This window comes from Glossina fuscipes, unplaced genomic scaffold, assembly GCF_014805625.2.
Source record: "Glossina fuscipes isolate IAEA_lab_2018 unplaced genomic scaffold, Yale_Gfus_2 26, whole genome shotgun sequence".
Taxonomy (NCBI): Eukaryota; Metazoa; Arthropoda; class Insecta; order Diptera; family Glossinidae; genus Glossina; species Glossina fuscipes.
This window is the reverse complement of record NW_023998421.1, coordinates 5,922,310-5,941,067: the sequence shown is the minus strand read 5'-3', so window position 1 is coordinate 5,941,067 and position 18,758 is coordinate 5,922,310. Positions and strand designations below refer to the sequence as shown.

General features: G+C 34.9%; 1 protein-coding gene across 1 annotated transcript in view; it reads right to left on the bottom strand.

Annotated features, from left to right (window-relative positions):
- Positions 1-749: 749 nt before the first annotated feature.
- The window catches only part of LOC119635260 (homeotic protein spalt-major), a 23,803-nt gene continuing 5,794 nt past the window's right edge, over positions 750-18,758 (bottom strand). Inside the window, 5 exon segments of the mRNA XM_038029953.1 lie at positions 750-2,980; positions 3,472-3,552; positions 3,738-3,874; positions 4,059-4,377; positions 4,380-8,140. Of these exon segments, the coding sequence (XP_037885881.1) occupies positions 2,954-2,980; positions 3,472-3,552; positions 3,738-3,874; positions 4,059-4,377; positions 4,380-8,140 (4,325 nt within the window). The 3' untranslated portion in view covers positions 750-2,953.

Below are 18,758 nucleotides of genomic sequence, written 5' to 3'. Positions count from 1 at the left end.
AAACACAGAGTAAAATTTCTATGAAAAGAGAATGAACGGAAAAAATTATTTATTACATACATACACACCGAACAGCCAAAGAAACAAAAAAATAAAATAAAATAAAATAAAATAATAATAAAAGTTGTATGTGGTAGTATCACAATTCTCCATTATGTTGACATATATATATGTATATGTGTACATGTATGAAAAAAATTTTCTTTTTTTTTAAATTTTTCTTTTTATGAAATTGAATTTAAAAAGAAACTAAATATTTACAAAAATTACATAAACGATAAAATGATTTTTATAATGTCTTTAGGTCTCTTTAATATATTTTTATTATTATTATTTATTATTGCACAGTTATGTATTTTAGTTTAATTTTATACATATTTTAGATTTTTTTAATATATTAAATTCGAATTTTGATTACATTTTTTGTTGCTGTTTTTTTGTTATGTGTTTCTCATTTTTTCATTTACAAATCCTGCTCACTCGCCACTTGTTGTTGGTTTTAAAAATATTTCATTTATATATATTTTCATTTTAATAATATTTTTATTATAATGAAACGAAATCAGTCTCTTTTTAAAGCCCAACATTTATTTCCGTTAATTTTATTTTATTGTTTTCTTCTTTTTCCTTTTGTTTGTTGTTTTGTTATTAACGAAAACATTTTTTAGCCTTTTTTTGTTTTTAAATAAAATTGTAAATAAATCTTTGGATACGTTTCAACAAAACATCATTTTTATATTTTGTGTTTAGGGATCTGAGTGTATATATATACATGTTAATCTAATTGTGTTCAACTTTTGATAATTAAAAAAAAATTGCAGCTTCGCCAGCGAAACTTACTTCGTGTCAGACAGTTTTCGTTATAGATTAGATTAGTTGCCTAAGAAGACGCCTTATGGTTTAGTTCAAATGAAGCGCGTGTTAAGAAAAAACCCTTTTCCACCTCACTAACTAAAGTTTGTTAAGAGTGTAGGGCCCGCGATCGCAAATCATTTTCAATAAATCGATTCCTTCAAAACCTATGTTCACAAGTCCCAATGTTTCAATCCGTCCTTAAGAGATGCTTTCATTGTCGGCGAAAGATGATGGCAAAACCTATGGAGGGGGAAGGGCAAAGGGATCATTGGAAAAAAATCGTAACCTTTTTCGCACGGCTTTAAAAGTTACTATAATTTATACCTCAATTGGCAAAAATTGGTTTAAAGGTAATAAATTTTAAAGTTTTTTCCGTTTTCATCCGGTTCGCTATAATAAATGTAGAAGCTTTCTATTTCCCTACTACTATGGAACTCGCAATATGCTTTTTTTACCCACAGTTTTTGTATTGCAAAAAATTGTTCCACAATTCGTTGTGAAAGACCGAATTTTATCCACCCCCTGTTGGCCGAGAGCTCAATACTTCTTGAACAGTAGAACAACGTCGATCTGTATAGATTTTGCAGTTGAACGGGTGAATAATAAAACAAGTAAGACAATCCTATTCGGTTATGATTAGACTAAATTTTCATATTTTATACTATAGCGGAGATTTTGTATGCCATTTGGACAGGAATGATGTTCACAGCTTTGGTTGCTTAGGCGTGTGGGCGTTGTAGATACCCGATGAAAAGCTTAGATCGCATTAAAATTCTTCTACTAAGTTGTAGGCGACATAAGGGAAGAAAGTCAAATTTTTACTTCTTTCGAAAAAAAAAAGATATATTCTCAGTTTAGGAGGTACTGTAAGCTTGCCCTTCGCCTGGCTTGGGCCACTTTCAGTATCAACCTGCGTGCACAAGCTGCTATTTCTGCCAAACTCCAAGTACATAGCTCGATTTTGGCATGTTTATAGCAGACATTACACAACACAAAAAAACAGACGAAAGGATAGAGGGATATGCTTAGATCGATACAGAATTTTATACTTGCTGAAGCCTTCTTCTGGCCGTTGCAAACGTTTTTATCAAATGATCTTTCGGTGATAAGTATAATAAAAACGTTTCCGTTAGGAAGCATCGCTATTAACTTGAGCTTATTTTATTTTTTCAACTTCTGACACTCCGATTTGATGCTATAGCATTCAACATGGTTCGTGGCTGGTCTATCTAACTCGTGGCCGAACCTTACAACTCTGTTGGGAAGCAGATTAATTCGTTTACTATCAAGTAAATCTAGATAGAATGTGATTTTCGTAAACAGATAACAACGGTCGCTTTGATCATCCAAGACTTTGAAACAATTCCTATGAATGTTTTCTCAAAAGTAAAGGCTGCCTGAGTTTATGAAGAAGAAAATTAAATATTAGACAAGTCTGACCTTTTGTCGATAATTATCTATTTTATGCAATAAATTTTGTTTTAGTTCTTTACTAATCGGCTTCACATTGCATTTTAATTGTCTGAGTGTATTCGTTTAAATGCTTATTTTGGCATATGCTGCAATATGCTTAAAGTTGATTTAAGAACAACAATATTTGTTCTTCTCTTTTATGCTTTAATGATGAGCGGGTGAGATCATTTTAATGCGAGAGTTATTCTAAATGGAGAGTATGTCAAATCTTTTGACTTTGTTAACCAACAATGTATCATGATTTATCAAATGTTTCATTCTAATACAATTCTACAATATTACCCCAAAATAAAGCCGATCGGATACACACAAAATGCACGCAATGGCAACCGCTTTATCCGATATTCCAAATCTTTAGCCAATGGTGGGTAAAGTTTTGAGTTTTGAAAAACCTTGAAAAATGTTTAATTTTACCAGAACGAAACATTTGTATCATACGAGACAATATTAAAAATTGTTAGTTATTGTGGTCTTAAACGAGCCATTTTCTTCTCAAATTCGAACTCTCAAATAAGCAGCAAATTGTTTTCTCTATGTAAGTGCTATCTTTATCTACAAACTGCAGTTTGATTACAACCGAGAGACTTACTTAATTTTTAGGGCAGCACGGACAGCAAAGTTGCTTTCAATCTTCTTTACAGCCACCACTCATCTGCAAAAAGAGCGTAGAAACAAAACAGAGAATTTTATTATTTATATGCATTTCGTGAAAGTATGAGATTTCTAAGATTTGCTAAGATATATAAAGCCTAAACGATATTTTACAAAATCATTACAGATTATATTTAGTCAGTACCTATGAAGACATTAACCAGTAACCTGTCGGCAACACTTGAAAATATCAATGATATTTAATAAGATATCGTGTCAAAAAGGAAGGAAACGAAAGCTTTTTTCTTCAGAAATGATTTTAAAGACGAGTTGAGAAGAGCAAATTGTTTTAGGACCGAAAAACACGTCCTTATAATTATTAAATTTTCGTAGCCCCTATCAGTTATAATCTAACCTATAACGGTCTTGAACATTTTACTTGGTCTCCCTTGTTTCTAGAACACTTTATATGTTAAGCATATATTATTACTGAAGGCCATAAAAAACAAAAAAAAAAAAAACAAATCAATAATTGACTCTTGGAACACTTACATACTTCACTGCTCTATTACGAAAAGTTTCTTGTTCCATGTCACGTATCTTATGGGTCAGCATGTGCTGCTTAAGATTGCCCTGAAAATATATAAAAGGAAAATACCCATAAATATTATTAAAAAGAATTTAATAAAACTATCATTAATAAAAAGATAAATTGGTCGAGTCTTTAAATCGTGATGGAAAAAAAATTCCTAAAAAAACCTCATTTTTGAAAGATTAACTAAGGAGACCGAGGAGAAGGGAAGTGAGAACTTACTCACCTTAGTAGTAAAGCCACGATCACAGATGTTACATTTGAATGGTCTTTCCTTGGTGTGACTTCTATAATGGATTTCCAAGGCTGAATGGCAGGGGAATGTTTTATAGCAAATGCCGCAGGTAGTGCTACCTCTAACGCCTGCAATTATTTATGAAATAAAAACATGTACGTATATTACAAGGAACGTATTAAGAAAATCACTTTGCTGGATATTATTACAGTCATAGAACAAAAAATTAAAAAGCTAACAAAAACAAGCAATGAAACAAGCTTTTCAAAGAGATGTGTGCAGACTAAAAATTTGTTCAATAGCACAGCTTACCTGGTAGTGCTAGAGGATTGAATGGTGACGCTGGCATAACAGACTGCGCTATCGTGTTCATCGCTGTGCACATATTCTGCGTAGAAGCCGGTGGAAACAGCGGGAGATTGGGAAACATGCCAAATGGCGGTCGTGGCGCGGCTAATAATGGATTTGGTGGTTGCGGGGCCTGAGGTGATGCCGTTGTTACGTTCACTGGCTGTTGTTGATTTTGTTGCGGTGTTGATTGTACTGACGTTACTATATTAACAGGTGTTTGACGAGGAGATTGTATCGATTGCTGTACTTGCGCTTGCGCATGAGCATGAGCGTGAGCGTGGCATGAGCATGAGCATGAGCTTGAGCTGCCTCACGACGCATTTGTTCTTGATGCATGGCCACAACAGCGTTATGTTGCATTTGTTGATGATGTTGGGCAGCAGCTAAAGCAGCTTGCTGTTGAATTAGATGATGTTGTTGTTGTAGGTGATGATGTAAGCTAGGTGGTAAACAATCAACTGCACCGGTGGGAGGCATTGTCGTGGGACTAATTTGTGGCAATTTGGGACTCTTAACATTGCTGCTAGTAAGTGGCGAAGGAGACCGTTTGTTAGTCATTGCAGGTAACGGCGAGCGTGCAGTAATGCTGCTATTAGCTGAAGAAGGTCCCGGACGTGGTGTCAAGTCTAAAGCTCCATGTGAACTTTCAAGAGCTGATCGCACCGGTGAACTTGACCTTAACGAAACCGGATGTTTACTCATTGCATTGTTGGGGCTAGTTGAAGCAGAACTAACTGAATTTGCCTCGCTGGTGACTGAATGTGGTCTAGGATTTGTATTTACCACGCCTGCCGAATCAATTCTCAGCTTTTGCTCAAATAATAAGCCTTTGAAATCGTCTCCTGATTTCGGTCTTTCACTGCTCTCCATATCGTTACTATTGGACATATGCTCCGAGGAGATGTCGTCATCAAAATCATTTTCGCAATCCATTTGATCATCCATGTCACCTTGCGACGATTCAGAACCTAAGGTGCCATTGTGGGGTACACCCATTGGTGCCAGACCTGGAGGTCCCGGCATGCCAAAATGAAATGCAGCCGCCGCAAAAGGATTCATGAAAGCTCCAGGCATCATTGAGGGTGGAGGATCGCGAATTTCCGCTGCTTGTATTTGTTCGGGAGTCAAATCAGTTGGCTCCCCCGTGTGCAAACGTATATGTTGCTGTAAAACCAGTGCATTCGAGTATTTCTTGTGACACACGGGACACTGATGAAAATTACGCATAGGGGGCCTTATTTTATGCACAGCCATGTGAGTCTTTAAGTTGCCTTTTGTTGTAAAGGCTCGCCCACAAATACGGCATTTAAAAGGTCTTTCGCCAGTGTGAGTGCGATAATGCATTTGCAGCGCACTCTTACATGAGAGGACCCGATCACATACCACACATTGGTTGGGATCCGTGATTTTTTTGTTCTTCATTAATTCTTTCAGCTTCATTGTTTCCGAAGAATTGGAAATTTCAATAAAGTTCTCCCAAGAATTATCATTGCTATGCGGGCGTGGTAGTAAAGCCATATCATGAGGTTTCATGGGATTGAAGAAAGGCGCCCGAGGCATGTGAGCAGGTGATCTTATGGGCGAATGCCTTTCCGGTGACAGAGTCTTTGTAAAATTTAATGGAAATCTCTCTATAAAGAAATCGTCTCTATGATGCATTGATGGAGGTAATTGGCCTGGCGTAGGTAGATGATCTAAGTGATTGTGTGATCCCGGCGATGGTTGAGGATGCATAATTGTAGGCGGCTGTATAGGTTGCACTACCGGCGGCAAGGATTGTGATTTAGTGATGGATGTAGGCGGGGTATTAGGTACATGAGAACTTATTTCTTCTAAGGGACATACAGTTGAGGCAGGTCGGGGACTAATTATTTGGTCATTTTTCGGACTTTCCGTTTCGCACTCTATTTTTTCTTCCTTTATTTTCACTGCCAAAGAAGGCGACTTATCATCTTCCACTTCCATATCAGCTTGTGAGTCACTTTTTTCTGCGTTGTCTTCTTTCTCAGTCAAAGCTTCTGTTTTAACTTTAGCCAATTCGGGCGACTTAGGCGCTAAAGTCTTACTTAAATCAGTGGGTGTTTCTTGAAGATTTTTACGTAGTGCAGCTTGGGCCGCAGCCTGAGCTTGCACAGCTGCTGCAGCTACCGCACTTCCTTCACTGAGGCTTGGTGGTATTTGAGGAAAAAATGGATTGTGAAATCCCGACGTACCTGTAGAACTTAACGACTTAAGGATTTCCATTGGCGGTCTATACAGACCCGGTAGGCTTGGAAATGTACTTGATGAACTTGGAAAGGTAAGCGGCAAAGATACTGGGGGCACTTGACTGGGCATTTGTTGTGGCATAGCTGCTGGTGTATGAGATGGCGAACTATCCGGCGACATTTGGTCTAGCAGAGGGGGATGAAATTTATCTAAGTGTTCCGGTATAGGAGTAGCGTTCATGGGAACATGGGGAAATTTATGAGCATGTCTCTGGAAATGAACTTTCAGATTGCCTTTGGTGGTAAAGCGACTACCACAAACATTGCACTTGAACGGCCTCTCGCCGGTATGGGAACGTATATGAATTTGCAGAGCTGAGTCGGACCCGAAAACTTTACCACAGTAGCGACATCTATGTTTGAAAAACGGTTCATTACGATTTTTACCATCACCATTTTTATCTTTGAAAGCAAAATCATCAGCCATATTATTGGCCAGGATGCCTTGTGACGCCGAGTCTAAAACTTCCTGAGCTCTCTTCTGCAGCATTTCCAAGGAGTTCGGTTCAGGTAAGTCATCATGATTCGTAATAATGGATGAAGCTAAATCCGAACCAAACGGCAAAGGCCGGTTTTCGATATCCTTAAATTTCATTAAAGAGTCCATAGTAGACCCTACACTTTTAATATTGCCGTCAATACTTATGCGGCGATTTGCAGGTCTCTCGTCATCTTGCACTTCGCCATCAATTTCACGCTTACGTTTTAGGGATTCTAATGGAATTCCAGCATTAATCAAATGCTGTCGCGCTTTATCTTCCGCCATACGAGCCTCGGCCTTTTGACGCAATTCCAGTTGAGCGATACGCTCTTCTTCTTCGTAGGTGTCTTCTTCCCCATTTTCACGCTCCTCTTCCTCTTCATCATCTACTTCATCCGCAACATTTTCACTCCCCTTACTTTGGTTCATCGCCAACTGTGATTGCAACTGTTGAATTAACTGAATTTGAAATAATTGCTGTTGTTGCAAATTAAATAAAGTCTGTTGCAGGAAAGCCAACTGCTTCATGGCCGCTTCATTGTCTTGACCAGAAGCCCCATTTGCAATAGTTTTGGCAGCGAACTGAGCAATGGCCATTTGCATATTCTGGATAGCTTCTAATGTAACTGGCGTAGCACCAAATTGCGGTGGCAATCCAGCAGGTAAATTGGCTTGTAAAGATGGCGTACTAGGAGACGTGTCACTTTGAGGAGCGTCTACTTCAGTATCCTTGCTTTCTAATTTATCACGATTATCCGATATATCCTCGTCTTCGACTTGTTCCGCGGAAGTCTTTTCAGTCGCATCTTGTGCCTGAGTAGACGTTCTTGTATGACACATGACGTCGGCTTCAGTATCTTGAGCTTGCAATTCAGCTAATTCTTCACTACTGCCTTGAAGCTTATTCAAAGGCTCTTTGCATTTATGCAAATCAGATATGATGGGGGAAGAAGGTTTCACGTTTAAACTAGAATCTATGTCTGAAGATCGCTGTTGTTGTGTAACAGCACTTATTTCGTTATATTCTGGTTCGGATTTAGGAGATTGCACTTGCAGTAGCTGCTGTTCAACCTCAGACATTACAATGTTATTGACGTGGTTTTGATTTTCGGGGGCATCAAGCGAAGAACACTGTATATCACTGTTGACATTAGCTTCTGCGGAATTATCATTGAGGTTTTCTTCAGCACAAGTTAAATCGGTTATATTGTCATTACGTGAGTTTTCATCGTTCACTGCAGGTACAGCAGCTATGGGCGAACAAGCGCCATTTTCTTCCTGATCACTAACGTTATCTGAAAATAAAAACAAATAGCAACAGATGTTACATTTTCTTGTGCAATGCGATAAAAATGTGAAAATGTCTAGGAAAAATGATTCCAAGGCCTTTGGAACAAAAAATAATGATTTGCATGTCAGTAGTTTGATTTTTTTCTCTCGCAAAGATCCTAACAACGTTGTTGTTAACGCAATTTTTATATTTTCATTATTAGCGTCTTACTATATATATATATATATATATTAAAACATATAACTAACCAGTGTTACCTACGTTGTGTGCTTTTTATATATATATATATATATATATATGTACGTGTTTAAGAGTACAATTATTACTGAGAGAAATCCCAAGAATTTTTTCTGTTGAATCAGGTGAACGTGAATTGGTTGTAGTTGTTTTTAACTCTTGTTTAAAGTACCTTTCGTAACTTTAATAGAAACTTCTTCTTGTTAGAGTACACTCGATTTGGTTAGTTTGTATGCCTTCTATGTAAGCTTTGCACCTGTACACAGTAAAAGTAATACATAGTGTCTCTGAAAGCACGAGTGTGCATGTCAGTGTATGTACTGATATGCTGTGCATGCTACAGGTTGCATGCGCAGCAAATGTTTGATATTGTTCTGTTACTTCTTCATTTTCTCCTGATTAACTCGGTGTTTTTCTTGTAACAAAGGCTGCTGCTGCTGCCGCTACTGCTGGTGATGCTGCTGCTATTCCTGTTGCTGTTGCTATTGCTTCTACTTCTTCTGCTATTGCTTCAGTTGCTATTCAGTTGCCGGTTGCTTACTTTCTTGGTGGGTTTATAATCTTATGAAATGAATCTTTTTGCTATTTTGGTCTTTTATGCATGTTGTCGTTCTTGTTGTTGCTGTTGTCGTTGTTGTTGCCAGTATATCGTTATATATGGATGTATCGAGAGGCATATGACTTAATCGTACTGAATTCTTTAGTATTGACTGGCAAATGTGTTTGTGTGCGAGTGTGTGTGTGTGTGTGTTTTTTTTATTCTACTTGTTACATTTGTACAAACATACTTTCAATTGTAAGAAATTGTTTTTCAAGCAGACATGTTGTCACATCTGTGTTTAAAACGTTAAATACATATATATTTGTATGTATATTTGGATATATATATATATACATATATATACGGTTCACTGTTTAGTTATTGCTACTTGTCTTTGCCTCTACAATTAGCTGGATTTAATTTTAGTTGCTGTTGCTATTGTTGCCATTCTGTTGTTACGGTTATTGCAGTTGCACATGTTTCGCACTTTTACTGATTTTCAATTTTTACTGTTGGACACAAAAAACTAATGAAACTTATTAGTTGCAATCGACTAGTCATCTTAAAGCCGTCAGCTACCGGTTGATCAAATTCAACCTATAATCATACATATTAGTATTTGAAACTCCAAGGCGCTATTCCTACAATATTATAGCCAACTTTTGCTTAAAACTGTTACTAAAGAATACGAGTATACGAGATTGGACACTTCGTTGAGAGAGGCCGTGTACATATTCTCTTAACCACACCTATCTTTTTAACTAAGAATTTTCTTGCACATATGTCCGTCATATGTTCATCAAACGATCAATTAGATGTTGGTCTGAAAAACTTACAAAATCAAAAGTTTCAACTTAGAAGCTTAAGCTTATAAACAAAGTGCAAAAAAGAGGTTTTGGAGGCTTTCTCATTGAAAATAATGCAATCAAAAGCCAGCAAAATATTTTTACTTAAATCACATCGGCTTAAGAAAATGAGTGTTTTTTTTAAGATCGGCAGCATCCTAACGGGAGTATAGGTCAAATTTTAAACCAATATGTTTTTGAATTGTTATTTACATATATATTTTTTTTTAATATGTCTTTACCTGTAACAGTTCTTCGAGTGTCAAGGATGAGTCGGACGTTTGGGAAACGACAAGAATCACATTTTTGCTGAAAAAGTTGCCAGAAATCAATGCAATACAAAAAAGGTGCGTCATTGTGATGCAGGTGCGAAGGGTTATCCCAGCGATGGACCCAAACGACACACAATGCTCACATAAAGTTGCTAATTAATTCTTTATAAAGTGTCATACTATGATCGTCGAAGAAACCACTGTGATTCATTTTTTCTAAGCATGGCTTTGTCTGTCGTGTACAGATTTATTGGAAATTCGATTAAAATGTCTAAAATGTCATCAATGATTGCAAATTTTTGTTAAGCTGAATAGATCACACTGCGCCTCTTAGCTGGTGCTCAGTCGGTGAAAAGATAAAATTTGCTGATCTTGGGCACACATACCCATTAGGCTAAAGCAACCTCCCTAAGAGTGTTTGATCATATTAAAAAAAAAAAAAAGAAGTGAAACAAAGTTAGGTTAATATTAAATTCGCGCACTGTTGATAAAAGTAGGGCATCTGTCTAGACCTTAATATTGATAACATCTTCGCATATATCACAATATTTGCTCTGTTATTTCGTTTGCTCTTCAGGCGTTCTATTCTATCTGCAGATTGTATTATTTTACGAGTGTTTACGATAACGTTCATTAGTACTCCTTGTACGACTACACTCTTCGTACAGCCCTTTCTGAACACCACTGTGCCTGCACGTATAGGTGGCAAGCATCCTCTGAGTGGCTTGTTATACGAAACAAAAAAATTTTATATTCATATGATGAAGTGCTCCCAGTCGCTTAGCATGTCACGATTGCCATATTGTATTTATAAAAAGAAGGAAGAAACATGAAACAACTGCACACTTTTATAGCGTCAGGAAAGGATTGGATATTGGAAGAATATTCAGTAGATGAAATTGGAATCTTTTATTTTGCTCTTTTACCTTCTGGCTGACTGCTTTGAGCTTTTTAATTATTTCGGCGCTATATAACACCAACGCAAATTTTTTTTTTTTTTTTTTTTGTCTTTTCTTAAAGAACACGTTTTCTTAATAGGAGCTTTGTCAACAATACTTGATCTATTAAAGAAATCATAAAGCATTAATCAAAGTATATTTAAATCGTAGCCTAAACTCGTTTATGATAAGTTAATGTTTTAATTTCGGCTAAATACGAAAATATGTATAAATATGTTATTAATAAAATTATAAAGATTTAAGAAATTTAAAACTTTGAATTTTTTTGTATGCATTGTTTGTATATATACATATATACACTTCGAAAAACATTAAAGGAAGTTTTTTCAAATAAATAACATTTTAAACAAAAAAGAATTTTTTTTTCATATTTATTTTTCTGATTAAATTCTAGTTTCAATTGTTGGACAACCAACAAATAATTAAAAAAAAATTTTTTTGTTTCTTTTTCTATATAATGAATATTTATTTGTTATGATAATGGTATGCAAATTGAAAGCAAATTTTTCTTTTTTAATAACTTTGTGTTTTTATTTCAAGTATTGTGTAATTTTTGACCCTCCGTGAATGAAAATGCATATATGCATATGAATTATTAAATATTACACTTTGTACACAGTACGTATTTCATGGTATAACTAAGTATTATGTATTTAGAATAATTAAGTAGTGGCACGCTAAAGTAAAAATTTCATGTTTGAAATTAAGTTTGCAACTTAGTGGATAGGTATGAATTATTTTATTGAAATTCTCAGAAATACACGCAACGAAAACCCCCGAAGCAAGTGTACATGTTTGCTTGTATGATGTCCTTATAAAGAAATTAATAGCTAGCCCCACTCTGCATGCTATTGTTTAAGTACCAACTTCGAAGGATGAAGATGTTAGTTAAGCTTTGAGATTTATTACTCTTTTTATTTTATTTTTTTTCTAATATCACCAATCACTCCGGGGATCTTTCCTATACGTGCAACACGGCGAAGGTGAAAAAGGACTGAGGAAAAAGAAGGAAACAGGGAGGTAGAGAGCACAGCCCAATGAGTGCATAGCCAATCAATAAGTTTTACGCCTTTAACAACTGAGCATTCACTGTAGCTGCGAGGAAAGTAACCTCTCCCGCACTTGGGATTTGAATCCGCGAACACTGACTAGGTAGTTGCGATTCTTACCTGCGCTAGGTTACACTGGCGTTGTGGCCGGTTTGTGGATGTTCTTGTCGTAGCGTTTATTATTTTTTACCAAATTTAATACTCCGAAGTAGTGGCAGTGTAACTCTTCTATATAAACTTCATTATTAAATATGGTTCCTAAGTTGCGAACAACACACGCAAAACCAAATTTCCTAACTTGTGACTTGACCGCATCGTCGCTCAGAATATGGCTGTCGTCGGCACTTGTTGTTGCATATTATCAGGAGTTTGAAGAACTTTCCGTCAATTCTGTCTGGAACGTTTATTATAAGAAAAATGCTAACAAGAATTTTATTCAACATATTGTCCGTCACTATTGATTGCTTCTCCCCCATTTTTTGAGGAAAATGCGACTTGCAATGAGTTTCGTGAAGCAATACGCGATTTTTAGATATAGGAATAAAAGTTCTACTTGGATAGTCGATAAGTACAGCGGAGAAAGCAGCAATTTCAGTTTAGCGCTAAGATGCCTCATCAAATTTTGATATGTGCGTAGACAGGGACGAGCGTGCTCACCCTGAACAACTATAAAATAATGACTTTTGTCATGCTGTGCGCCTTTCGCGATTTGCTTGCCTTAGCTAATCGCAATACCTTCTAGTGCTGATGAACAGCCGTTTTTCGTTTAATAGCCGCACCTTTGCTTGCCCATAAAGCAAACACTTGGCATAATTTGTAAGCTCCAGATGAGTTATCCAGACCTGCTTTAAATAGAATTACTTCAATAACTTTGAGCTTTGGCAAGCAACCGAGGAAAAAATTCATATTTTCGAATATTTGAATATCGCAAGCACTGAAATTTTCTGCTTACTTTTTGAATATTTTTTACACAATATTTTCGATCAAGTTACAGGAATTCTCAGAGGTAATTAGAAATATATTGAAATCTTCAAGCGTACATATAATTATTATAGTCAATCCCTGGTTTTCGAACTAATTAACGCTAACTCTATATTTAAAGTCTGTAGCCTATGGCGATCGATTCATAATCACTCTCTAAATTGATTGAAGCTTGTCTGTCCGCTTCTCTTTCTTGTTTTTACTCAACTCACAGGCCGCGATATTCGAGGGATTTTAACGAAATTTCCTAACGAATGCTATTGAAAACAGTTCGGATTGGGCCGCCATTCCGATCGCTTCTCATACAAGGTTTTGTTTTGTAAAATAGATATATGGATAACTGTAGAGTGATGTAGGGTATTTATTGATGGGCCGTGCTCCACTTGCTTGTAGTTGTGTTTAATAAATTATTCTCCACGATATTTTACTTGCTAAACCTTGATTTTTAAATCACGAGAAAAATTGAATCCAATACCTACAAAAAAATTTTTTTTTTTTTTTTTATAACTTATTAACTCATAAAATTTTCAAATTCCAGCGAATTTACATATTATAAAAAAAGCTGAAACTCGTGTGTAAAGAATGTAGAAATATATATAATGTATTAAGAAAATTTTGCATTATCAGGGGTTTATTACTTTTGTGTATGTGTTAATTTATAAACAATTTAAACTCTGCACATCAGGGTCATTATTTATCTGCACTTACTGTAACACATATCAAATGAAACAATGGCTAATATGACATTTAAAGGAAGGCAAACGAAAAATACATTCGTTTCGAAGTGATTCTAGGATATTCGACAGATTTCTTCAATGCTTGCGCGATAAGATTTTAATCGGATTCGATAAATTTCTATACATTATTATGCATTGACACCCTTAAATATTTATACCAGATTTCACGTAAAAATTTTTAATAGATTGCAAGATATTGAATGAAATATTCAGAAATTTTTCACTCTGAAGTATTATTGCAGTTATTTTTATCGTAACGCATCACTCAATTAGTTCGTAGGATGACATATAGATGTCCCCAATATTGACAAATCTAGATGATCTATAGACAGCACCAACCTCCAAACTAAATTTGTCAAAATTTTACGACATTCCGTCAGTTGTTTTTGTTACGCTACTTTTGTTTTTGTAAAACAAGCAAAAAATCTGAATTTCGCGCAGAGCGTAATGTCAAAAAATGTTGACACATTTCGTTTGAAAGCTGTTACTGTCTAAAAATCATACGGATTAGTCACCAGTCAGACTGCATCTGTTTGTTATCCTATGGACTTACTGAGTTATGAATCATATCGAACTTGAGTGAAAATATACACAACAATGCTCCGCGATTCCAATTACGAAGGATTGCTGGAAGTAAGTCAAGCGAGTACGGCTAAATTGTCTCAGAGCCTTCCGCCGATCAAATATATATATAAATGAATATGAATACTTGTAGAGGTCAAACATGAAAGAAAAAGTTAATCACATGCCGATCCTTCCACGATGGGAATGTAAATAGTGTTCACCAGTACTTCTCAAATTGGTCTAAAATTGGAAATACATACGTCCCCCCACAGCCTGCAAAGTTCTCTTTTCAGAAAGTTGAGACAGACATTCTGACTCATGTAGATTATAGTCTAATAACATAGTTGTCTTAAGAACTAATGATCAAAGTTCGTTACATTACATTAGTTTAAGGGCATATTCATATACATTCATACAAAATTTCCTCATCACATCTATGACAATTTTTGTTTTTCTCTTTTTCATCGATTATACGCTTCAAGTGAATATCAAGTATTGTTATTATAATTTATTTGAAATTTACATAATGCCAACGATAGCATATAATTTTCGATATCTATAAACCTTAAAATATGTCAAACTTTACATATTTATCATTTTCATGTTCGCTTGTGTCAGCTACCACTACTCCGCTACTCTTTCTTTATAATGTTTCACTTTAAATTAAAATCAACTTTATAATGAAATTTAAATTAAAGCGAATAAAAATTTGGAACGTGAGATACTTGATAAAAAGTTTGAAACCCGAAAAAATATTTATTAAAAAAAAAAAGAAATTGCGATGTATGGTAATGGTAACGAGTAGTATCATATCTCATAGAAAATTCACTCACATTTAATGACTAATGATTAAAATTTACGCTAAATAATTAAGGTGAACCTTGACTACTCACCAGGCCACAATCGGTCCAAAAAGTATTGTTTATAAACTAAAAATGAGTTACTAATTACTAAATTAAGTATACATCTCTTAAAATACTTGATAGCACATAGCCATTAGTCAACAACAACAGCAAATCATTGAATTCTCTACTTTGTATTACTTTCAAGTACTTGAAGTTCTCGTCTTGCCGCATAAATGTATTACACAGACTTATTTCAATCAAAGGCGCATAGGTACATGACTTTTTAGTTTTCTTTCTCCCTCTCCAATGATAAAATCTTATCAATTATTCCTCGATAAATTCAATTAAATTCTCTAAGGCCACATTAGATAGTGCTTTTAAGAAATTTAAAATTCAATCTTAATCATAATGTCTACAGCATTAATGGTAATTCTTAATACTACGATGCTATTTAGGATGTAATTAGTTAAAGACAAATTTAAGATTCAAAGTACGCATAGTATAGGGAAAAAAAGAAAATTATTTTGGATATAAACTTGCGCATACCGTAAAAACCTGTCCATATATAAGAACAAGTAAGAGAATTATATTCGGCTGTAAGCCACACCACCTTTACTTAAGAAAAGCAAAAAACCAAAATGAGGAAGTATTCCTTATTGGATGAGCTTGCTCGATGTTTACAATTTTTCCACAATAAACCTGGAAACTTGTATTGTGTATCTGTTCCGGGTAAAGAGTGATAAGCAAACATCTCCGAAAGCGGACATGTTCTCGGTTTTTGCTAAATTTAAAGCCAATGTCTTAATCTTTACGATCGGTAAAGTATTTATCACAGGCATTACGCATGGGCGGATGGACAGACAGAGTGAATAGATAGACAACCGGAATGGAATTTACCACCATCGATTTTATAGCGGGCATACTAAACTTCTTTATTCGCCTTAACATGACGTACTGAAATTAAAAACGTATTTTCAAATGAAATGTTCTCCTCCTCCTTTCCCTCTCCTTGTACTAAAACATTTATATGAAACAATCACATTGTATAACGAATCAATCGCAATTACACGTAACACTAAAATAATATATTTTTTGTTTTAGGCTGAGCATGAGCATTTAAGCAAAACTATAAAAACCACAAATGTCTAATACTCACCACCAAAGATGGAGATATAGTTACGTTGTCAAAACGTTCGTAACGCTCAGAAAGAAGCTGCAAAGAACACTATAGCGTCTGTATTTCTAATCAGTGTCGGTTTATGAATCGATCCACGCATATTAGTCCCGCTAACTATCTATTTTTGATATACGTACTGCTGGTTGTAAAAATTAAGATACGATCTTCAAATTGGACAAAAACAATGGCAGTTCTTACACAGTGCTTGGTATAAAAAATGGGCCAAATCGAGCAAAGAATAAGCCAGTACAACAAAAGCTAGTAACAACTCTGCTTTCAACAGCAAAAATATGAGTTTTTTACTCGTTACTTATATGTAATCATAAAATTATTCCTGGTTCTATAATACTTGTGTAAAAGTCGGAAAATTTGGCAAAATTAAGATTAATTTTAAAATTAAGTGGAACTGGAGTGTAGATAACTGGCAACAATATGCATTTAAGAGTTAAATATTGAAATTTCATTTTTCACGAGTTTCTTTAAGACAAAGACGGATGTAGAAGATTCGTGCGCAGCCGAATATAATTTTCTTACTTGTTTTATTGTAAATAATTTGTTGTCGTTTGCCATCTATTAGGCGAAGCACATCAGCCCAGAAAGGTAGACCTCTCATATATATATGTATATATATATATATATAAATTTCTTATATAATAAATATAGATAACGAAGTTCATATATAGGACTAATAGGCCCATTGAACTTTGTTTCAGATAAATTTAAGAGATAACCTGCGTAGCTGCTCGAGTCTATCTGAAATCTATAGAGCATAGAGTGAACGCATGAGTGTCAAGCATAGAATATGTTTTTGGGATAAGAAAACTTTCAACAAATCGATGCCTTAAGATGTTACTTATGCGGGAAAACTTCGGGAATTGTTAACGAACGCTTCTATACATTTTACGATGGATATAAGGCAATTGCAATTATCATTAAGAAAGCGTTTACTTTCACTTTCGTTCTGCATGCAGTTGCTATGACAATTTAATGCGCAATTATTTTTCAAGTATCTTATAAAATAAGTGTCATTAATCTTGAAAGCTGCACACATAACAAAGCAAAAGCATTCAAGAATTAATATTATAAACTTTTCTTAATTTTTTATATGCCCTAGAGATATGGCATATAAAAGAAACTTCTTGTTATTATTGCAATTCCTTTAGTTTAATGAAATAAATGCTTAGTTTAAATACAACGGAAGAAGAGATAAGATTGGACTGTAGAATGATCCTATGAAATAATACCTTACAAATATCTATATGGTTTATCCTCTATTATCTATTATGTATTACTTTACTTCCTTATAGTCATCATAGAATTATGTGAACTAATAGTTTTCCATTGCAATATGCATTGCAACATTGAAACTCCTGCCATCAGGACACCCGGAAGGACACCCGGACAAAAATAGCTAAAGAGTTTAAAAATTTTGTTGTACAAGAAAATACAGACTATGTGAAATTTCAAATGCGTTCATCTACAATGTTTCAGATACTTTTCTCATAGCCAAAACTGAGTGGCATTTTGATGGGTTGGGCAAATCGTTCCATAAGAACGGTAAAAAATTGTTACGGCAGTGTCAGAATGAATGTGTTATTCTTGCAGTAGACTTTATTAGTAAATGAAATTAAGCTTTGCCTACAATTTTTTGCTTTATTAGCAATCCTAGGAACGTATTCCGGCAGGTATTGTACAATATTTGCTAAGAAAATATTCAGAAGCTTTTAGTCATTATATCTTGCATCACTTGTGGGACAAAAGTATATTAGCTAGAAGAAGAGAGTAAGTATATTAGCTAGACAAGAAGAGCTTCGGTCGCACGTACTTTTCGATTCAAATTCACTCTTTTTGTTTGTCCCTATGTCCATTTTGTTTTCTTGTGTTCAGTCCATAGGTCACATATTTTGTGAAATTTTATACACCGACATGTTTTGTCCCAAAGACGAAAGCTACTGGAATTGGCTCGAATGGGACCATTTTTTCGACCACATCGATATAACACCCTATTTTGAAAAGTCGTCATATGAATAACTATATTCAGCGCTGTGGTGCATGGTAGCAAATGGAAGGGGCTTGTCCTGCTATGCTTTTTTACTTGCTGTTAATTTTATATGATAGAAACAAATTTACAAAATCATTAATAAACACCTTACATCTACGAACAACATATGTATTCAGTTATTCACTGCTACCCTATAGGTAATATATGTTACATATATTTACAATTATTAATCTTAAGTATATAAACGTGTATATTGTATATTTTATATTTTGTTTTAATAACGCACATCTGTATATTAGTCATTTTTGATGTAATGCGATGAATATGTAAATAATTTTGATAAGGCCCCCCTGGTGTACGGGCTACCATTTTCATAAAGAAAAAAAAACTTTTTATTATTATTAATTTTAAAA